This window comes from Mustela nigripes, chromosome 7 (assembly GCF_022355385.1).
Source record: "Mustela nigripes isolate SB6536 chromosome 7, MUSNIG.SB6536, whole genome shotgun sequence".
NCBI classification, from domain to species: domain Eukaryota; kingdom Metazoa; phylum Chordata; class Mammalia; order Carnivora; family Mustelidae; genus Mustela; species Mustela nigripes.
Window position 1 is genome coordinate 90,382,710 of NC_081563.1, and position 23,828 is coordinate 90,406,537.

The 23,828-nt window shown below is 44.3% G+C and overlaps 1 protein-coding gene across 2 annotated transcripts in view; it reads right to left on the reverse strand.

Moving 5' to 3' along the window:
- ABHD12 (abhydrolase domain containing 12, lysophospholipase) overlaps positions 1–23,828 on the reverse strand; it is a 96,960-nt gene that overhangs the window by 11,761 nt on the left and 61,371 nt on the right. For both annotated transcript variants that reach the window (XM_059406413.1, XM_059406412.1), the window contains exons 2-5: positions 23,360–23,484; positions 14,688–14,793; positions 4,964–5,083; positions 1,022–1,052 (exon numbers count right to left, since the gene is read on the reverse strand). In XM_059406413.1, coding sequence (XP_059262396.1) covers positions 1,022–1,052; positions 4,964–5,083; positions 14,688–14,793; positions 23,360–23,484 — 382 coding nt within the window. The remainder of the gene's footprint in view (positions 1–1,021; positions 1,053–4,963; positions 5,084–14,687; positions 14,794–23,359; positions 23,485–23,828) is intronic.

The window sequence follows — 23,828 nt, forward strand, 5'->3', positions numbered from 1 at the left end:
ATCTGGTGATGGGTGAGACTTCAGTGTGGCAGAGTTCCTGACCCTGCAACTTGGCCAGAGTGTGACTTCCTGGCCCTGGGTGCTCTCCATTTGTTTTAGAGGAGAAATGCAGCATTTAATGACAATTTCAAATGCCTTTAATATAACTGCCAATATCTGGCAGATGATGCCTGAAGTCCACTCATTCTGCTTTTGGAAGCTCTCCCTAGAGGCAGCATTAGAGGGAAGCATTCCACGGTAGAGGCTTCCAATGGAGGCAGCATTGGAAAGGCCAATGTTGATCATCTCTCTCACAAGTACTGGAGGGACTCCCTTGTGTACATTCCTACTGGAAAGAACAGGTGGGAGACACCCCTGGGTGATGCACTTTCCTTCGTATACTGTGTGGATGCCACTCTCCCTTCATACACACTACATATGTGGCCCTGCCCTTCATATGCCCCGTGTACACAAATCTCCCCACCCGTACACCCTGTGAATACCACTCTGTGTGTCCTACACTGTGTGTACACTGCTCTGCCTGTAATCACACCATGCATGGCGCTCTCCCTGTCACACACACCATGTACATGATGCTCCCTGTCATATACACCGTGTACACCATTCTCCCAATATACACTACTCTCCTGTCATCACACCAAAGTACACCACGCTCCCAATCATACACACTGTGTACACCTCTCTCCCGAAATCACACCATATACACCGCTCTCCTGTCATCACACCATGTACACTGCTCTCCTGTCATCACACCATGTTAGCACCTTTCCTGTTATCACTGTGTTCACTGCTCTCCTGACATCACACTGTGTACCCTCCTCTCCTGTCTTCACACCATGTATGCCACTCTCCTGTCATCACTGTGTACACTGCTCTCCCAACATCACACCATGTATGCAGCTCTCCCGAAATCACACTGTGTACACCACTCTCCCATCATCACTATATACACCACTCTGCCCATCATGCAGCCTATGAACACCACTCTGTCCATCATACATTGTGTGCCATCTTCACCTACCTTGTAAAGTTCCACCCGGTGGTCGCCTCCTCTAGAGAGTCAGGGAAAAAGAAACAAGAATGGGTGTTAGCACATCTTCTCAAAAAGGCATGCCCCCAGGGTCAGTACTGGAGTGTCTGGGTCCTTAGTGGCTTGGTCCCCAAATTCATACAGAGTGGGTCATTGGGGGACAGATGACCTCTTCTACAGGGCATCAGAACAGCTCCATGCTTGTTTCTGGCAATACCGTGACAAGCAAGGGATAGTCTTAGCACTTTGGGGATATTTCTTAATTATCATATTACTTCTATTTTTTTTTTTTAAAGATTTTATTTATTTATTTGACAGAGAGAAATCACAAGTAGATGGAGAGGCAGGCAGAGAGAGAGAGAGGGAGGCAGGCTCCCTGCTGAGCAGAGAGCCCGATGCGGGCCTCGATCCCAGGACCCTGAGATCATGACCTGAACTGAAGGCAGCGGCTTAACCCACTGAGCCACCCAGGCGCCCTTACTTCTATTTTTGATTAACACATAGAAACAACACAAACTTCAGAAGATACAGAAGATAGACAGCAAGCCCCCTACTCCTGCCCAGCATCTAGCCCTTCCCTCAGCATCCTGGTGACCAGCATGTGGCAGAAGTGAAGGCACTTCTTTCCTCGACATGCACACTCTACTGCCTCTCACTTTACACTCAGTAATGCACAAACAACTTTCAGGACTCTTTTCAGTAGTGGTTCACCTTCCTTATCTTGCAGTCATTGTGACCCTCTCCTATCTGCTGTGAATATAAGTTTTGCTGCCATGGCCAGCCCATGCTGATGTCCTCCTGCACACATGTGCTCCATATGTTCCTACACATGGAACTGCTGGATGGAAGGTGTTTGTGATCGTAATCTTGACAATTACTGCTCAGCCATCTTCAGAGAGGCCCTGACCATCTCCCAGCCCCACACCCACAGATTAGTGTGTTGGGGTCACTTCCTATTATAGATGCTAAACAGGCTTTTGTGCATCCAAAGTGTTTTGTGTGTTTATACTTCTTTGTCCGAGTACTATCTATCCCTCCTCACATTTTGTCCAGCTACTGGTCGGCTACTACTGTGGATAGACACCAAAGTGGGAACGGGGCGACCTCAGGAAGGAAAGCATGTTAGCAAGTGAGCTCACCCTCTCCAGACTTCTCAGCAGTTTTCTTTTTTTATACTGAGCACCCTGGCCACTTTGCTGTGTGGTGCTTGTGGGTGGGGAGGGCAGGGAGTGTCCCTGAGAGAGACAGGGATGAGACAAAGAAAGAAAACCAATGCAATGTGGCCACAGAAATACAAGGGAATGAGTTTCAGGACCAGAAAGAAATGTTTTCAGTTATCTTTGGAGAAGTACATGTCTTGATGTCTTGTCTAGATTGCTCAAATTCCCCACTTTGAGCAAAAAGAAGAGGGGTAAATTAAAAAAAAGAAGAAAAGAAGAAGAAGAAGAAGAAGAGTGCACAACAGTAGCCAGAGACTGGCTCTTGGAGAGACAGTGCTGCTGTAATTCTGCCAGGCCAAGGGGGGGTCTCGCTGGGGACGGGGGAGAGGACAGCAAGACTTTCCAAGTCACAGGGCTCCTCCAAACCTGAAGTTTAGGCAGACTTTGTCTTTTTTACCATGTGACTGGCATTGCTTAACTGAACCTTATTCCCAGTAAACTACAAAATTTTCTCATTTATAGGAAGATGCTAGCAGAGTAGTTATAACCACTTGCCCTTTGAAAAGCAGAAGAGAAACCCACTTGTCCCAGGCAAAGACGAAAGCAAACTGCCAAGTGCACACGATTCAGCAGCTGAGCACTCTGCAGTCTCACAAAGCATCCTCGCAACCCACACTTCCTGGACTTCCTGTGGTGTCCACTATGCAGCCCCGGCGCCCCAACATCGCTGAGAGACACTGTTGGCTTGCCCCCACCCCCAAAACCCACAAGGCCTAAGAATTCACCTCCTTGTTGGTTCTGCTTACAAAATAACATGCCCCCAGCCTGCCACTGCAGCTAGGCATCAGGCTGACCTTCACCCAGAGCCTGGAGCAGCCCTGCCTCCTGCCAGCTCCTGCTGGCTCCCTCACATGCCCTAGTGAAGCTGCAACAATAGCAGCCTTCCTGGGGGTTTTCAGACAATGTTCTGTTCAGAAAATTTACAGGCATAAGAGAGAGAGACTGAGCACGAGTGCATGAGCAGGGCGAGGAGCAGAAGAAAAGGGAGGAGCAGACTACATGCTGAGCAGGGAGTCTGACATAGGGCTCAAGCCCAAGACCCTGAAATCATGACCTGAACTGAAGGCCGCTGCTTAACTGACTTAGCCACCCAGGCACCCCTAAAGACACTCTTTTTTTTTTTTTTTTAAATAAACATATAATATGTTATTAGACTCAGGGGTACAGGTCTGTAAATTGACAGGGTTACACACTTCACAGTACTCACCACAGCACATACCCTCCCCAAGGTCCACAACCCAACCACCTTCTCCCATCCCCACTCCCCTCAGCAACCCTCAGTTTGCTTTCTGAAATTAAGAGTCTCTTATGCTTTGTCTCCCTCCCGATCCCATCTTGTTTCACTTATTCTTTTCCTACTCCCCAAGCCCCCCACATTGCATCTCCACTTCTTTATATCAGGGAGATCATATGATAGTTGTCTTTCTCTGATTGACTTATTTCACTAAGCATAATACCCTCTAGTTCCATTCACATTGTTGCAAGTGGCAGAATTTCATTTCTTTTGATGGCTGCATAGTATTCCATTGTGTATATATACCACATCTTCTTGATCCATTCATCTGTTGATGGACATCTAGGTTCTTTCCACAGTTTGGTTATTGTGGACATTGCTACTATAAACATACAGGTGCACGTGCCCCTTCGGATCACTATGTTTGTACCTTTAGGGTAAATACCCAGTAGTGCAATTGCTGGGTCATAAGGTAGCTCTATTTTCAACTTTTTGAGAAACCTCCACGCTGTTTTCCAGAGTGGTTGCACCAGCTTGCATTCCCACCAACAGTGTAGGGAGGGTTCCCTAAAGACACTCTTGGAAATGATCTGGGATAAACTTGAGCAACGGCTTGCCACAGACAGGGCCTCAGCCATACCCAGCAGGATATATTGGCATTTGCTGTTGTAAGAGTGGTAACGCTGAGAGACAGAACTCACACTCATCACCCAACCCAACAGCATGGTGGGCAGCCTGCACGGATGAGTTTATCTGTGTGCATTCCCCTGGGGTCCCTCTGGCCTCCTTGTGCTTTCAGCCATCCTTCCTTTGATGTCACCCCAACTCCTCCTCAGCACTCACTGCCCCTTGCCAGGAACTGTGCTTCCCCCCACCCCCAGAAGGACATGCCTGCCAGCGAGAAAGGGCCAGCCTCCCTGCGACCCTCATCCTGAGCTGACACACAAGGCTGGTGAACAGGAGACAGCATTCCCCAGGGGCACTGCTGCCCTGAAGTGTCATGACGACCCCTCTGAGGAACAACTGCTGCTTACTCAAGGAGAAACTGGATTCCCTAAATCACTGGCCCTCACTTTGCCCTTCAGATTACTTCAGAAAGAAGCAAACACCACACTCTGGCCAAGGATCTAGGTGATGTGACGCAGGCTCCTCCATCCCACCCAGGTGGGAGCCCCAGATAAGGGGTATCTGGACACAGACTCCCACATCTGTTTAACATGGGGAGTGGGGGTGGTTTCCCAAGGAACCTACACCTGGGCCCACCTTCCATACAGCTCTGCTCTGCTCTGAGCTTGTGGGAACACTGCTTCATGGGAGTTTCACCCTGACGCCTTTCCCCCCAATCCCATAAACTCTGCCATTTCCTGTGTTCTCAGGATGCCCCACGGCCCCACTGCCTGTACACTCCCTCTCTATAGTGGGTCAGCAGACCAGACTGGGCCAGCATTGAGGGGAGGACATGCTACACATGTTCCTTACCTTGTGCCTGCATTCCCATGCAGGTACAGGATGATAGGGTGACTGGAAGCCAAGGCATCCTCGTACCACATCTGGTCCTTTCCCTGGGCATCCTTCCACCAGACAGCAGGGACAGTGTGCCTGGAAACAGAAGCAGAGTGGAGTAGAATGATCGGATAAGGATGATTATTGACAGAATGACACAGGATCAGAGTCACAACTGAGCGCAGAGCAGGCCAGGTGGTGGCAGGGGTTGGGGGGTGGTGGCAGGCAGAAGAAATAACTACAGAACTCCAAGCTACAGTGATGGCTTCTGACAGCCTTGGTAGGAGATTTCCTCACCCACACCTGGGCCCCTCTGGGCCACAGAAGGGGTAGCTGTGGTAGCATGTAGACAGGGGCTGGGGCTGGGGGTGGAGTTTCTCCCATGTGAACTGGACATTCTGTAAGATCTAGTTTGGCTCATTCACCAGGACCTCATCTGGGCCTCACACAGAATGACTGCTTAATAAATACTGGCTAGGTAAGATCATTTCCCCTCGTACATACCCGTATTATTAAACTGTACACTATTTTTTATTTTTATCTAAATTCAATTAACATATATTATTAATTTCAGAGGTAGAGGTCAGTGATTGATCAATCTTATATAACACATGATGCTCATTACATCACGTGCCCTCCTTAATGTCTATCATCCAGTTACCCCCATACCCCCACCTACCTGCCCTCCAGCAACCCTCAGTTTGTTGAGTCTCTTATGATTTGTCTCCCTCTCTGATTTTTTTTTTTTAAGATTTTATTTATTCATTTGACAGATAGAGATCACAAGTAGGCAGAGAGGCAGGCAGAGAGAGAGGTAGAAGCAGGCTTCCCGCTGAGCAGAGAGTCCGATGCGGGGCTCGATCCCAGGACCCTGAGATCATGACCTGAGCCGAAGGCAGAGGCTTTAACCCACTGAGCCACCCAGGTGCCCCTCCCTCTCTGATTTTGTCTTTATTTTTTCCTCTCTTCCCTTAGGATCCTCTGTTTTGCTTCTTAAATTCCACATATTAGTGAAATCATATGATAATTGTCTTTCTCTTATTGACTTATTCTGCTTAGCATTAATACCCTCCAGTTACATCTATGTCCATGTAAATAGTGAGTATTCATACTTTCTGATGGATGAGTAGTATTCCATTTTATATACCACATCTTTATCCATTGATCTGTGACTGGACATCTGGGCTCTTCTCATAGTTTGTTTATTGTGGACATTGCTGCTACGAACATGGGGGTGCTGATGCCCCTGCAAACGACCATTTGTATCCTTTGGATAAATACCTAGTAGTACAATTACTGGGTCATAGGGTACCTCTTCTTTCAACTTTTTGAGGAACCTCTATACTGTTTTCCAGAGTGGCTGCACCAGCTTGCATTCCCACCAACAGTGTTAAGAGCATTTCCCTTTTTCCACATCCTCATCAACATTTGTTGTTTCCAGTCTGGTTAATTTTAGCTATTCTGATTGGTATAAGGTGGTATCTCACTGTGGTTTTGAAGTGTATTTCCATGATGCCAAGTGATATGGAGCATTTCTTCATGTGTCTGTTGACCATTTGTATGCCTTCTTTGAAGAATGTCTGTTTATGTCTTCTGCCCATTTTTGACTGGATTATTTGTTTTTTGGGTGATGAGTTTGATAAGTTCTTTATATATCTTGAATACAGGCCCTTTATCTGATATGTCATTTGCAAAATCTTTTCCCATAATGTAGGTTGCCTTTTAGTTTTGTTCACTGTTTCCTTTGCTGTGCAGAACTTTTTATCTTGATGAAGTCCTAATAGTTCATTTTTGCTTTTGTTTCCTTATCAGAGACATGTCTAGCAAGAAGCTGCTGCAGCTGAGGTCAAAGAGGTTGCTGGCTGCGTTCTCCTCCATGATTTTGATGGATTCCTGTCTCACACTGAGTTCTTTCAACCATTTTGTGCTTATTGTTTTTACAGTATAAGAGAATGGTTCAGTTTCATTCTTCTGCATGTGGCTTTCTAATTTTCCCAGCACCACTTATCGAAGAGACTTCCTTTTTTCCATTGGATATTCTTTCCTGCTTTGTCCGAGATTACTTGACCATAGAATCAAGGGTCCATTTCTGGGCTCTCTATTCTATCCCACTGATCTATGTGTCTGTTTCTGTGTCAGTACCATACTGTCTTGATGATCACAGCTTTGTAATATAGCTTGAAATCAGGCACTGTGATGTTCCAGCTTTGGTTTTCTTTTTCAATAGTCCTCTAGTCATTCAGGGTCTTTTCTGGTTCTATATAAATTTAAGGATTATTTGTTCCAGCTCTGTGAAAATGTCAAAGGTATTTTTATAGGGATTGCACTGAATGTGTAGATTGCTCTGGGTAGCATAGACATTTCAACAATGTTTATTCTTCCAATCCATAAGCACAGAACGTTTTTCCACCTCTTTGTGTCTTCCTCAATTTCTTTCATAAGTGTTCTATAGTTTCTAGAGTATACATTATTGACCTCTTTGGTTAAGTTTATTCCAAGTGTCTATGGTTTTTGGTGCTATTGCAAACATGAATTGATTCCTTAACTTCTCTTTCTCTGTTTCATCATTAGTGTATACAAATGCACCTGATTTCAGTGCACTGATTTTATATCCTGCCACTTTGCTGAATTGCTGTATAAGTTCTAGTAATTTTGGGGTGGAGTCTTTTGGATTACCCACATGAAGTATTATGTCATCTATGAAGAGAGAGAGTGTGACTTCCTCTTTGCCAATCTGAATGTCTTTTATTTCTTTTCATTCTCTGACTGCCTAGGACTTCTAGTACTATGTTGAATAATAGTGGTGAGAGTGGGCGTCTCTGTCATGTTCCTGACCTTAAGGGAAAAGCTCTCAGTTCTACTCCATTGATAATGATATTCACTGTGGGCTTTTAATAGATGGCTTTTATGATACTGAAGTATGTTCCCACTATCTCTACACTATGGAAAGCTTTAATCAAGAAAGGAGGCTGTACTTTGTCAAATGCTTTTTCTGGATCAATTGACAGGATCAATAGTTCTTGCCTTTCTTATATTAACGTAGTCTGTCACACTGATTGATTTGGAGATGTTGAACCACCCTTGCAGTCTAGGAATAAATCCCACTTGGTCATGGTGAATAAAACTTTTAATGTACTGTTGGATCCTATTGGCTAGTATTTTGGTGAGAATTTTTGCATCCATGTGCATCAGGGACACTGATCTGTAATTCTCATTTTTGGTGGAGTATTTGCGCAGTTTTGTGATCAGGGTAATGCTGGCCTCATAGAATGAGTTTGGAAGTTCTCCTTCCATTTGTATTTTTTGAAACAGCTTCAGAAGAATAGGTATTAATTCTTCTTTAAATGTTTGGTAGAATTCCCCTGGGAGGCCATCTGGCCCTGGACTCTAGTTTTTTGGGAGATTTTTAATTACTGCTTCAATTTCCTTGCTGGTTATGGATCTGTTTGGTTTTTCTATTTCTTGCTGTTTCAGTTTTGGTAGTTTTTATGTCTCTGGGAATGTACATATTTCTTCCGGATTGCTTAATTTGCTGGCATATAGTTGTCTCATAATATGTTCTTATAATTGTGTGTATTTCTTCAGTGTTGGTTGTGATCTCTCCTCTTTCATTCATGATTTTATTAATTTGTGTGCTTTCTCTTTTCTTTTGGATAAGTCTGGCCACATGTTTATTGATCTTATTAATTCTTTCAAAAAACAAGCTCCCAGTCCTGTTGATCTGTTCTACTGTTCTTTTGGTTTCTATTTCATTGATTTCTGTTCTAATCTTTATCATTTCCCTTCTTCTTGATTTAGGCTTTATTTGCTGGGTTCCCTCCCATCCCAGCTCCTCTAGGTGTACAGTTATGTTATATATTTGAGACCTTTCTTGTTTCTTGAGAAAGGTTTCTATGGCTATATACTTCCCTCTTAGGACCACCTTTGTCGCATCCCAAAGGTTTGGAACAGTCGTGTTTTCATTTTCATTAGTTTCCACGAATTCTCAAATTCTTCTTTAATTTCCTGGATGACCCATTCGTTCTTTAGTAGGATGCTCTTTAGACTCCAGGTATTTGAGTTTTTTCCAAATTTCCTCTTGTGATTGAGTTCCAGGTTCAAAGCATTATGGTCCAAAGATATGCATGGAATAATCTCAATTTTCTCGTACTGGTTGAGACCTGATTTATGACCCAGTATATGACCTTTTGTGGAGAATGTTCCATGGGCACATGAGAAGAATGTGTATTCTTTTGTTTTAGGATGGAATGCTCTGAATATATCTGTGAAGTACAGTCCAGTGTGTCATTCAAAGCCCTTGTTTCCTTGTTAATCTTCTGCTTAGATGATCTGTCTATTGCAGTGAGTGGGGTGTTAAAGTCCCCTACTATTAGAGCACCTGGGTGCTTCAGTCATTTAAGCATCTGCCTTGCACGGCATGATCTCAGGGTCTGGGATTAAGCCCCACATCAGGCTCTTTGCTCAGTAGGGAGCCTGCTCCCCCTCCTTGTGTTCTCTCTCTGTTAAATAAATAAATTAATTCTCTTAAAAACTAATAAAGTCCTTCACTATTATTATATTATTATAAATGTGTTAGTTTAATTTTATTATTAATTGGCTTATATAATTGGCTGGTCCTGTGTTAGGGTATAAATGTTTACAATTGTTAGATCTTCTCACTGTATAGAACCTTTAATTATAATATAGTGTCCTTCCTCATCTCTTATTACATCCTTTGGCTTAAAATATAATTTGTCTGACATAAAGATTGTCACCCCAGCTTTTTTTTTTTAATGTTATTAGCATGATAAATGGCTTTCCATCCCCTCACTTTCAACCTGCAGGTGCCTGTGGGCCTAAAATGCATCTCTTGCAAACAGCATATGGATGGGCTGCTTCTTTATCCAATCTGACACTCTGTTTCTTTTGATTTGGGTAATTAGCCCATTTATATTCAGAGAAATTACTTAAAATTATGAATTTAGTAACTTTTTATTACCTGTAAAGTCACTGTTTCTGTATATTGTCTCTGTTCGGTAATTTGGGCTCTCTCTTCACTTAAAGGATCCCTTTTAATATTTCTTGCTAGGCTGGCTTAGTGTCACGAATTCTTCTAGTTTCTGTTGTTTATCCTGGAAGCTTTTTATCTCTCCTCTTTTGAACAACATCCTAGTCAGATAAAATAGTCTCAGCTCCATATTCTTCTCATTTAGCATGCTGAATATATCATGCCAGTCCTTTCTGGACTGCCAGGTCTCTGTGGATAGGTTTGCTGGAAGTCTAATGTTTCTACCCTTGTAGGTTATGGACTTACCCTGAGCTGCCTTCAGTATTTTGTCTTTGAGATTTGCAAGTTTCACGATTGTATGTCAGGGTGTTATCCTATTTTTATTGATTTTGAGGGGAGGTTCTCTGTGCCTCCTGGACTTGGATGCTTGTTTCCTTCCCCACATTAGGGAAGTTCTCTGCTATAATTTGCTCCAGTATACTTTCTGCCCCTCCCTTTCCTCTTCTTCCGGGATCCCAATTATTCTAAAATTGTTTCATATATCTCTCAATTGTTTTACTTATCTCTCAAATTCTCTTCTCATGGTCCAGTAGTTGCTTATCTCTCTTTCTCAGCTTCTTTATTTGCCATCATTATGTCTTCCATATCACTATTTCTCTCTACTGCCTCATTTATCCTGACAGTTAGAGCCTCCATTTTTTATTGCATCTCATTCATAACCTTTTGATTTTGATTTGATTAGATTTTAGTTCTTTTGTTTCTCCAAAAGGGGATTTTCTAGTGTCTTCTAGTGTCTTCTATACTTTGTTTCAACCCTAGCTAATATCTTTATAATTGTTATTCTGAACTCTAGTCCTGACACCTCACTTACATTCATACCGATTAGGACCCTGGCAGTCAGTATGGCCTCTTGTTCTTTTTTAGGTGAGTTTTTTGTCTTGTCATTCTCTCCAGAGAAGAACAGATGAACAAGAGAACAAAATACTAAAATGGCAACAACAACCCCCGAGAAATATAACTCAAATGAGAAAAGACCCAAAAATGGGGGGAAAAAAGAGAGAATATAATCAGACATGTGATCAGAAGAGACCAATAGAGTGGATCCTGTTTGTATTTTGGTCTGTTAGAAAACAAGATCCCAAAATTGTAAAGGAAGAAAAACTTATATATGTACAAAAATAAAATTAAATGCAATGAAAGAACAGAACATAACTATAACAATTAAAATTAAAAGACTAAAAAAATTTTTGAAAAAAGCAAGAAAAAAAGAGAGAATACAGTTAGATAGTGAAGAGAAAAGAGCCATACACTAGATTCTGAGTGTGTTTTGGACTGTTTGTTAGAAGAAATTGCATCCCAAAATTGTAAAGAAGGAGAAACATATATATACAAAAATGAAATATAACAGAAGAATAGACTGTAACTATAAAAATGAAAATTAAAAAAGATTTAAAAAGAAGAGTTGATAAAGTAAGAAAGAGGTTGAAAAGGAAAGAGAAGAAAAATAATACTGAAAGACTAAAGAATCACGGGGCAAAACCCACGAATTCTATATACTATTTTCCAGTAGTGCTGGAGTTTTGAAGTTCTGTGTGATCGGTAAACTTGGGTCCTAGCCAGATTTTCTTGCTGGTCTTCTGGGGGAGAGGACTGTTGTGCAGATTCTCAGGTGTCTTTGCCCCTGGGCAGAATTGCACTGCCCTTGCCAGGGGCCAGGCTAAGTAATCCACTCCCGATTGCTCAATGTGGCTTTTATTCCCTAAAGGATTCCTGCGCTGCTTTAGAGGATGAGAATGAAAATGGCAGCCTCTCAGTTTCTAGGCCATGGGGCCCACCTCCTCAGTCTGTCCTCAGGGAAAAGCAGTCAGTCACTCCTGTCTCTGGGGGTCTCAGTTCATACTATGTGCTCACCTATCCTGTGACCGAGTGTTTCTATCTCAGGCATGCGACCCCGTTTGGAGTCTCCAAACCCTGCAGACTCCTGTGGTGTGCACTGGCGCTTCTCCTCCATGGGGCAGAAAGAGGGTCTCTCCACGGCTCTGCCACTTTTTTGGCCCCTGCTTGGAGAGCAGTCGCCCAACCACGCCACAGTTCATAGGATAGGCAACCCTGAGCTGACAGCCCACTCTTGGGCTCACTGATGGCAACCAACTTCCCCCCTCTGATGTCTGGGAACTCTGCCACACACAGGCACGCCCAGTCTTCCTGTGACCCTGAGGATCCTGAGACCACACTGCCCACCTAGGATTCCTTCCCACTTTGCCATCTGATCTGAGCACCTGTCAGACAGGTATGTCCCTTATCGAAGCAGCCTTCTTAAAGTTCCAATTTTGTGTTCTGCTGCTATATCACTCCAGTAGCTGGCTTACAGAGGCTCCCCACCCCATGGTTTACCTTCCCATATATTATCTTGGACTCACTTCTCCACACCCTTGCAGAAAGTGGTCACTTTTCTATTTGTAGAGTTGCAGCTATTCTTCTCTTAGATCTCTGGCTGAGTTCACAAGTGTTCAGAATGATTTGATAGCTGTCTAGCTGAATTCCTGGGACCAGACAAAACTATGTCTTCTGCCATCTTGGACTATCTAGTCTAACCTGTAAACAAATTAACTCACAACATACTCAAGAGAGTTTATGGTGTCAGCGGTGATAATTAAGTGACACTGATCTTTTGATCTTTACAAGCTGGACTAGAAGCTGGACATCCTTACAGCACCATTTCTAGAGTCTGCTCACAAAGCACCTGGGAGCAAACCCATCTCTGGAGGAGGAGATGCTATAAGCCAACATGCTGCATGGATGGACTGGTGTCAGCCCAGTTCATCCCACACCTGGCAGGCAGATGCACTCAGTCTCTCTGGCCAGAACTCTCCCTCAGGGAGATGCTCCAGTTAATGTGATGTCTGTCCACATCAAATACTGTTAATTGCTGGGAAGGGTCTGAATGAATAAGGTTTTTCTATAAAACATATTCACATTTATTAGCAAGAATGCTTGAAAATATTAAATAGCCATTTCTTTAAAAATAGACATTTTTAAATTTCCTAACTCTTAAGTTTCAGTTTTATCACTTCTTTTTTTTTTTTTTTTTTAGAGGGTAGAGGAGGGAGGGGCAGAGAGAGAATCTTAAGCAGACTCCACACTCAGTGCAGAGCGTGACACAGGGCTCGATCTCACAACCCTGAGATCATGACTTGAGCTGAAATCAACGGTTGGATACTTACCAACTGAGCCACCCAGGTGCCCCTCAGCATTTCACTTCTAATGTTTCTTTGACCTGTTCCAGAGGATCGCATTTTGGGTGGTTCTGACCATAATGACCACTCTTGGACAATTATAAACCCATGGGACCAAAAGGCGCATTTTAAAGGTCCTGGATGCTGATTACAACCAGGAGCCAGCCTGCCCCAAACCTGGTACTCTTGACAAGGGAAGTGCCTAGCCAGAGGAGAGGGACCCTATTCCCAGGGCTCTCTTGCCCCCTACCAGATGGAGAGATTACTCCCACAGACAGGGTGCGAAGAACAAGGCCTACTGCTGCCTCAGGGCCCACAGTGTCCTCACAACAGTACAGGGAGCAGACGTGGGCTAGCCGCAGCTCAGCAGCACACAGCCTGGCTGTCAGTAACTTGAGTCTCGCCATTGCTGCCACTAAGGGCAATCTTCATGGGTGACGGCTGCGGGAGCTTTCAGCCCAAGTATCAGCACCATAAACACTCCTCCCACAATAGAACATCCTAACTACTACCCAAAAAAGAGGTCCCTACTAACAACCCCCTGTCAGTGTCTCAAAGCACAGACCACACTAACTGGCAGGAGGGCCGACCAACTCCCTGCCAAACAGCTCTGAGCAAAACACATCGAGCTTCTGACTGAGGACACAAGAACAAAGTGGCCCATGCACACATACTGGTCAGTAAATGTAAGATTAAATTAAACCAGAAATAACAAAAGCCTAGCCCAAGCATTAACTCCTAGAACAATAATCTCCCTTCCCACTTTATGTTCTCTACCCAGGATCATTAGATATGGCTGAACTTCCTCATAGCCCACAGTGGGAAGCCACCCACAGCATTTTGTTTAGAAGCATCTCAGATACACAGCAGTTTTCTGCAAGGGCAGAGAAACATCATGGCTGCTGAAAGAGAAACCTAGCTACACAAAGGGGCAATGATGCCAAGCTGCTTCTGAGGGAAGAAAGAAAATGGCACAGAAAAGTTGGTCAATTTTAATTTAGTTTTCAGAAACACCCACTTGTTCATAAGGAAAAGGAGAAAAACATATTCTAAGGAGACAGAAAGAAGTCACAGTGTTTAATTAAGTCCAATTTAAATTTGTGGCTCAAAAAAGTCAATACAAAAAGAGAGCAAACACAACATCAGTGGCCAGAAGCACTGCTTATGAAAGAAATCCAGCTGTTTCCAATGTCTAAACATCCCCTTCTCTGAGAAGAAAGGGTGTACTCAAATTTGTGCTTGCACTTCTATGCTCATACTCTCTTTTTTCCCCCTGGAAATAAGGTTTCTTTCCACAAACAGCCTGGTTCATAAAGCCATCAGTGTTTGAAAACCTAAGAACCTAAGATTTGATGCCATCTCATTGTGCTCCATTAGGATCAAATTTAGCCAACATCTCTGTTTTGGAAACGAAGAGTGGGAGGATAAAAACAAGTGATGATCTTGGACAACACTGGCCATACTGCTGGGCACTCACCAGACTCCAATGGTCACGTCTTCCTCTGGCTCGAGGTAGTAATTACACGTGTGATTCAAACCTTGATCCTGCGGTTTTTTCAAGTCAATGAAATAAGGAACCCTCACTGTGGAAGAGAAAGAGATGGAAACCAGGATTAGTGGGGCAGATGGACACACACGTATACACATGTGCACACAGCAGAGGCGAACTCTCAGGAAGTGTCATGTCTTTTCCAAACCAAGACTGCCAGGTACGCAGGGCCTTCCAGCCTCAGGTGCAGAGCTGGGTGAGCGAGCGCTGGAATGCTGTGGGCACACCTGCACATCCTCTAGCAAAGACGAGGACCCCCTGAGAAGACACAGTGAGAGAAGAAAAGATCCCTGAGGGACCTGAGGGACATCCTGGCCACGAGAGAGGCTGGAGATGGGGAGGCCAGCCATCTCTGGCTAAGCGACAGATGAAAGCTGGAACCTGGGTGGTTGGGGGGAGGAGGAACAGTGAGAAAGGTAACAGATGGGTGGTGTTCTGGAGCCAAGGCCACAGGACTCAGTAACCAAGTGAATGCAGGTGTGAGTCGGGGAGTCTGAAGTTTCTAGTGCTCTCACTTCATGCACACAGGACAGCCAAAGATGAGGTTCAGGTGCAGGGAATCCACAGAGCCCATCTAGAGTTGAGTGACACCAAATGGAACCGTGTAACAGGAGGCCTACATATAACAGGTCACCTGCCAACAGAGCAGAATTCTATAATGTACCCACACTATGGAAAATCTAGGGACCATTAGCTGGAGACCAACAGAGACCCACTGACATGGAGGAATGTCCATGAACTATAGGTAGAAGAACAGAGAAGGAATGAGATCATCATATGTGCTGCATAGTCCCAAAAGTTACAGTGAAAACAAGCAAATGTATTCAACATCATAACCCATATGGGACTCACAAAGAAATAAAGGAAGACATAGGCCAGGCTTTTACCAAAGTGAGTGTGTGCACACACACGCATGCAGGCATGCATGGGCAGGTGGGGGATATTTCCTTTATATACTGTTGCACTTCTACTGCTTGTGGTGAGCATAATGTTTAAAGCTATATTTAGTCAAAAGTTAAAAAAAATTTTTTTTTTGAGAGAGAGAGAGCAAGCAAGCATGCAAACAAGATGCAGGGGAGGGGAGAAGGAGAGAGAGAATCTTAAACAGGCTCCAAGCCCAGTGTGGAGTCCAGCACAGGGCTCGATCTCATGTCCCTGAGATCATGACTTGAACTGAAACCAAGAGTTGGATGCTCAAACGACTGAGCCACCCAGGTACCCCAAAGATTAAAAAAACGTAAAAAACAAAACAAACAAACAAAAAAACCCCAAACCAAAAACCCGGGGCGCCTGAGTGGCTCAGTGGGTTAAGACTCTGTCTTCAGCTCAGACTATGATCTCAGGATCCTGGGATCAAGCCCCACATTGGGCTCTGTGCTCAGCAGGGAGCCTGGTCCCCCCCCCACCTGCCTCTCTGCCTATTTGTAATCTCTCTCTGTGTCAAAAAAAAAAAAAAAAAAAAAAAAAAAAATCTTAAAAAAAAACAAACAAACCCAAACCCTAAAAACCTTGAGGTGAGATTTACTCACTTTATCAAATGGCAACTCTCAAAGAGGGTAGTGACAAACAGCAGGATGGTCCTGGCCTCTAGCCAATCCCACCTTGTACGAGGGAGTCACACACCACCGTACAGATTCCTTTGATGAAGAGAGCAGTTTCATTACAAAATCGTACATATCTACATGGCACAAAAGCCAAACACACCTCCTACTACCATCCTGTTCTTAAGAAACGGCCTTTGATCTCCTCCCTCCAGGCCTTTGCACTTGCTGTCCTCTCCACCTGAGCACTCTCCCGCCACACACCTGCACATTCAGCTCTCACTCCTCCAATGCCCACTGCAGCTCCTCACTACACATTTGTTGAAGAAATGAAATACCCACTCATGCTCCCCCCCAGAAATTCCCTGAGCATTTCATACCATGCAAGGAGATAAATCCTCCCACGAGGGCTGCCATTTGTACCTTCAGCTTCTTAATCCACCCCTTCCCCAAGGGGGTGGGGGCTAAATATTTTAGACTTTATGACTTTCTCTTAAAAGAAAAAGGGCCATCAAAGGAGGTGACACTGCACGTCCTGGTGCTCCTACCATGCCAGCCCCACATAAGCACACCCTCCTGCAGGGCCTCCTGTGATGTGCACCCCACCTCTTCCACTTCAGAGCTCTTGTTCAGTCACCAGCTCCCACGTTACAGACCTGGGACTTGCACCCAGACAGCCTGACCCCACAGCCTGCACCCTTGACTAATCAGACAGGAAGGAAGAAAGATGAATGGCTCTAATATTAAATGGCCCTCACGTCCTTTTCAGGATACACTGAAAGATACACTGAAGTCCCAACCCCCAGCCCATCAGATGTGACCTTATTTGGAAATAGGGTGTGCAGAGAGATAATCAAGCTAAAGTGAGGTCATACAGTGGACTTCAATCCAGTAGACCTGGTGTCCCTATCAAAAGGGAAAACTGGGACACAGACACAGACAAGGGCAGAGGAAGACAATGGAAAGACACAGGGAGTAGACAGCTGCAGCTGACGAGAGAGGCAGAGGCCAGAATTGTGCAGCCACAGGCTGAGGGACACCACAGATCCCTGGCCAACACCAGAGGCCCGGAGAGGCCAGGAAGGACCATGCCCAGAGTCTCAGGGAGCATAGCCCTGCTGAGACCTTGATTTCAGGATTCCAGGCTCTAGAAGCTGGAGAGAATAAATTTTTGTTGTTTTAAGCCATTCAGTTTGTGGTATTTGTTACAGCTGCTCCCGGGGCCAAGGCAGTCAAGCTATGGAGGTCAGATTTTACTCTGGCAATGGGACTCAGAGAAGGCTCCTGACCAGAGAGAAGGCTGGCAAGGGCCTCTGTTTCCTGTGCTGTTTCAGATGCGGGTACCTAGTCCTGCAGCCGCCATTCTGGGACAGTGTCCCACGCTGCAGGAACTGACGGCTGCAGGTTCACGTGCCCACTGACAACTGTGAAGTGAAATGACTTTGTCAACAAAACTCTAAAAACCTCAATTTCATGCCCACCGTTCAACCCTACACCCAGATTCCTTTAATTCTGCTCCTGAGACTGGAATTATCTACCCTCAGCCCCCATGCCAAACAGAAAGGGGGTGCCATCAAGGGCTGAGGGCACTTGGCTTCCACTGGTTCAGCTCTCAGGCCTCGGCAGGTTCTGTGTTGGGAAAGAAGGTGGCCAAGCTACTTCCACATGGCCCCAGAGCTCCAAGAGAACCCCCTACCTGTGAAAAGAGTTTGATGAGGATTAGTAGCTAATCCCAAAAGCTTTGAGGCCTGAGAAATCTAGAAACGAAGAAGCCAGATGCTCCTCCAGGAGGACCTCACTCCACAAAACTTATCTTCCTGTCCACTCTTACTTCTGTTGTAGAAATAACCGTGAAAAAGGCAGTGAATGTACTGAGTCCAGCAGATGCCACCCATGTGCCTCTCTTCCCCTGGGGCCCTTCCGGAGAGTGGGGGTCCATGGTCAGTCCAAGGGGTTAGGCAGCTTGAGAGGAGTGGCCAGAGGAACCACTGGTAACTACCAATCTGAGTAAGCAAAATGCCACAAAGAGACCGGGTCAAGGGGTGCAGGAGAAGGGTGGCAGGACATGCCCAGGACAGAACACACGTCACTCCTGCTGGCCTGGAACAGCTGGGTTCTGTTATCCCTTGGCCCCATGACCCTCGGGGCTGCAGCAAGGACACAGCACAGGCCCCACAGGCAGCCCACAGGGCACATAACAGGGGTAGGAGTGAGGCGTCCAGGACAGTGACCCAGCCGCTCACTGCTAGCTCTACAAGTTCGGCCTCACATACAGCTTAAGTGCACAACTGGAAACCCAATATACATGCTGCTGTCCTCATAGGCCTGCAAGACACATCCAGATGCTTCAATCCCATCTCTGGCTTCCTGTCCTCCCATTTTTCATTATTCACCCTCTGACCGCACTGTCATTTATTGGCAACCACATACCAACTGGCATGATTTAGAGAGGATCCTGCACAAACAGAGTGGTCAGTGAATAAATCAGTGAGTATACAACTGAATGGGAAACGACCTAGTCTATCACCTTTTCTTTAGTCCATCTGCAAAATACATAAAAGGGTGAGAGGCTACAACTACTTAGCCATAATGGACACTTCTAACTGCCTGAGGATTTTAAATGTTAGGCCACCTCTCATCCCAGTCACTGATGCATTGGAAGAGGTGTGGTGCCAATACGGGGGGCGGGCAGAGGGCTCTGGGTTGTATCAGATTCTAACATTGTGATGGGGGCTGTAGGGGCTTCCATAAGAGAAAAGGGGTAAGAAAGGAAAACAGTTGGGAAATTCCTCAAAAAATTAAAAAGAAAAATACCGTTATGATCCAATAATTTCACTACCAGATATCTACCCAAAGAAAATGAAAACACTGGGGCAGCTGGCTGGCTCAGGCATTAAGTGTCTGCCTTCAGCTCAGGTCATGATCCCGGAATCCTGGGATCAAGCCTGTGTGGGGCTCCCTGCTCAGTGGGAAGCCTGCTTCTCCCTCTCCCATCCCCCCTGTTTGAGATCCCTCTCTCACTCTGTCGCTTTCTGTCAAATAAATAAATAAAATATTTTAAAAAATTAAAATAGAAAGAAAATGAAAACACTAATTTGGAAGGATACATGCACACCCATATTTACTGCAGCATCATTTACAATAGCCAAGGTACTTAAGAAACCCAAGTGTCCATAGATAGACAAATGGATAAGAACAATGTAGTACATACACACACACACACACACACACACACACACACTAGCTTATTACAAAATCATAAAAAAGGACAATACCTTGCCATTTGTGAAAACATAGATGGACCTAGAGGGTATAATGCTAAGTTAAACAAGTCGGGCAGAGAAAGACAAATATGATTTCACTCATATGTGGAATCTAAAACAAAAACAAAAAACAAATGAATAAACAAACAAAAAGCAGAATCAGACCTGATCTGTTTGTAAACACAGAGAACAAACTGATGATTGCCAGGGGGAGAGGCATGGGAGGATGGGCAAAATAGAGGAAGGGAAGTGGGAAGTATGGGAAGTACAGATGCCCAAATCTGGAATGAGTAAGTGACGGGGATGAAAGGCGAGACATGAGGAATATAGTCAATGATATTGTAATCACATTTACGGTAACAGATGGTGGCTACACTCAGGTGTTACACACCTGAAACTAATGTAATATTATGTGTCAGCTACTCAAACAAAAAAATTTCAAAGGAAAGAAAGAAAGATATCAAGGATTAAAAGGGACTGCTAAGAGGAAGGAAAAAGACAATGCATAAGGATTAATATCCTGGAGAATGTTGAGGAGGACTGGCCGGCCTTCCGCTTTAAAAACAAATACATAGCTCTCTGCTCGGCGGGGAGCCTGCTTCCTCCTCTCTCTCTCTGCCTCTCTGCCTACTTGTGATCTCTCTCTGTCAAATAAATAACTAAAATCTTTAAAAAAAAATAAATAAAAATAAAAATAAAAATAAAAACAAATACATAATTCATATATCTAACCTATTTCCCAAAAAAGGCCCAAGGTAATGTGGAGAGAGGAGCAGTTCTGTGCAGGCCTCTAAACTGAAACATTCCTTCTCACTAAGAGACGGTTCTAGATCTGAGGGCAAAGAACTGCAGAGAAGATATCTATCTAGGTTTCATTACTCAGCCATTAAAAAAGGATGAGATCTTGCCATTTGGGACAACGTGGGTAGGCCTAAAGGGCGTTATGTATGCTAAGTGAAATAAGTCAGACAGAGAAAGACAAATACCATAGGATTTCACTTACATGTGGCATCTAAAAAACAAAACCAAGGTACAAGCAAACTGAAACAAACAAAAACCTGAAACAGACCCACAAATACAGAGAGAACAAATTGGTGGTTGCCGGGGGGTGGGGAGGGAGATGGGCAAAATAAGGGAAGGAGATGAAAAGGTACAAGCTTTCAGTTAAATACACACATCACGGAGATGAGAAGTACAGCACAGGGAATACAGTCAACACTACTATAGTAAGTCAGTAGGCTGACAGATGGTGACCACATTTATTGTGATGAGCGCAGAGTAATGCAAACAATTGTCAAACCTCTCTGTTGTACCCCTAAAATTAATATCCTATAGTTTGCCAACTATACTTCAATTCAACAACAACAACAAAAGTCATCTCAACTTCAAGACCACAAAATACTGGGTATCACCCAACATCACTGACACTGGAATCTCACTTTCGAACCCGAGTAGTGAAAAGGGCATATACTCATGTCTATGTGTAGAGACTCAGACAAAAGGGACCAGCAGGAAATAGACAGATAAGCAACAACATTAACAATTTCCTCAGAATGATTTTCATTTTCTTCTTCACTGCCATTCAGGGCTTTTTCATTAATCTTCTGTTTTTGGAAAGCTCATGTAGTTTTTGTTTATGAAAATATACTTAAAGTAGAATAATGCCTTACATGACAGGGGCTATGCTTTTTCTATAGCTTATTTATCTGATGTATGAATGTGATTTCAGATAGATTTGGTGTGAACTTGAGAATGTATTTTTTATTATATTCTGAGGCCCAAAAGACTGTTTAAACTTCCTTTAGAGTCCAAATGGAAATCTACGGGATCAAGATTCGCATTCTGAGGAGACAAAAATGGAGGTGCTATCCCAACACACTGGCCCTCCAGCCCCATGGGCTGAACCTGCCCCCCCGTTCCTCCACAGGCCAGGCAGCACAGATAGCTAACCAGACAATCTCCTTTAAAACGGCTGCAGGAGGCCATCGCACTGCCACACAGTGGACATGCAGAAAAAGGGTGAGCGACTGGCGTCATCTTGTGGGTGTACAGGGGCCTGGACTAGGAGAACCCAAAGTTCTGCTCCTGTGCAACACCCTACCATTTCATGAGGAAATCAACTGAGCAACATTTGAGGGCTGTGTCTAAAGTAGCCCAAAGAACTGATCTGTAGAAAAGCAATTCAATTAAAATATTTGCTGGGACCCCACCATAGGGCAAAGGCACCTGCCCATGGCACCTTAGAGGCCTACAGAGTTGGAAAAGCCATTCATGGTCCATCCTAAAGTCTGCCTTCAGGGTATCTACAACCTGGTAGCTTCATGTTTATATTTAAACCCAAACCCCTTTCTGTGCTAGACTGACTATGGACACTTAAGGGTTAAAGTCAGAAAATAAAAACTCCCTTGATTTTACTATGTTGTTAATTCCTTTTAAGTTTGTGCCTCTCACGCTGACGAAAACATAGGATAAATTCCTCAAAGTTCAGCTACGTTTCCATTAGGAAAATCAAATGCCTCTTGGTATACTACAAATATTTCACTTATTTTAAGACACCAAAGGAAAAAACTTACTTCAGATTTACAAAGTATTAAACATTGACCTTACTATTTCTCTTCCTCCTACTACTATTCCTCTTTAGAGCAGAAATGCCCTTTTTGGCCAGTGACTTCCTAGTTTCTGTGATTAAGACCACTATAGACTTCATAAACCTGAACTCGCATGCCCAGGCACCTTCAGAGCCTGGAGCACTGTTACTACAGAAGAGGGTTCTGGAGTCTTGACATGCCTGGTCCCAGTACCACGCCCTCAGCCTGCTTGTCCCAGGCCACGTGAGCCATCTCAGCACCTCCTGTCTGTCCTCCCCTCATCTTCATGTTCTTCCTTCCTCCTCCCTCCTCTCTACCAGCAACCCTGCTGCCTCTTCCCACAGCATCAGCCCCAGCTTTCAAATCTCTCCTTCCAAATAGACAAGGTCCAAACCTACTCTTCGCAAATCAACAGCTAAAAAAATGCACAGAGCCCACCTTGACTGCTTCAGATGCTGCCCATACCTGCACACCAAGCTGAAGGCCATCACTTATGGAGTACCTGCTATGTGCCAAGCACCATGTTCTATCTTCAAACTCTAACACTCGAAGACCCAGGCTCTTCCCTCCTCACCTCATCTTGTAGGTATAAAATGATGCTCCTTAAGAGGATTATTCCCAACAGTTATGTACCTGGGAACCCTCTACCTTCTACTTCCTGAGCTTGAGACTTCTGGACCTTTCTCCTCCCACTTGCATAAAAGTAAATACACAGCATGAAAAAAAAAAACCTTTGGAACACACAAGGTCTAAATTAACTCAGGGAGACTACAACACCTATAGAGCCAGTATATAATTCCATAGAAACCAAAGCATGTTGGATTGTTTTTTTGTTTTTTTTTTTTTAAAGAAAAAAGTCCTAATTATTTTTGTTTAAGGTGGTCACCTTTCAGGGGTCAAGAACAGTGAGCCTCCTAGATGGCACAAGGGCAGAGGTCCTCCAACACAACACTGTTAACATCCTCACCCACTGCCACTAAAGGAGGACCCCCACCCAAGCAGGCATTACCTATGCACACAACTATTAGCCCTGGAGGGCAATACAATCCCTGCAGCAGCCTGTAACTGGGAATGGACCAGGGAACCTCCTGAGTAAGAGAAATGCTCTATTTCTTGATCTGGGTGGTAGATATAAAAACACGTAAATCATCATGCAAATGAACTCTTACTAAATTCAAGACAAAGTACTTTGGTACTTCGGTACTTACCAAAATTCAAGAAAATCAGTTTGGCCTGTATCCCAGGACATAGTTTGATAAGAAATGGAATGGCAACATACAACCCCAGAATACAGAGAAGTATCTTCCTCAGTCGGAACCATAGGCCCTTTCGCCTGCAAGAGAAGATCAATTAACAGGTCAAAGACTGGAGGTACAATTTTGCTCCCATTTATAAATAACAGCATTATTAAAATTGGTAACTAAAATCCACATGTCTCTTTCCCCACAATAATTGGGCCAGTAGTAAGACTAGTCTCCCACTTGCTTCTGTTAAAATAATTATTTTAGACAGTCTTTCAATCTGAGCTTAGAACTCTATTGCGGGCACAGGGGGAGAGTACACAGATTCTCCTGAAAGCTAGTGGGCCATCCTGATGATATCCTATGCTCGCCCTGCGATCAGAACACAGCATAGACCTCAATCAGCTCCTCAGCAAGTGCCAAACCTGAAATCAGA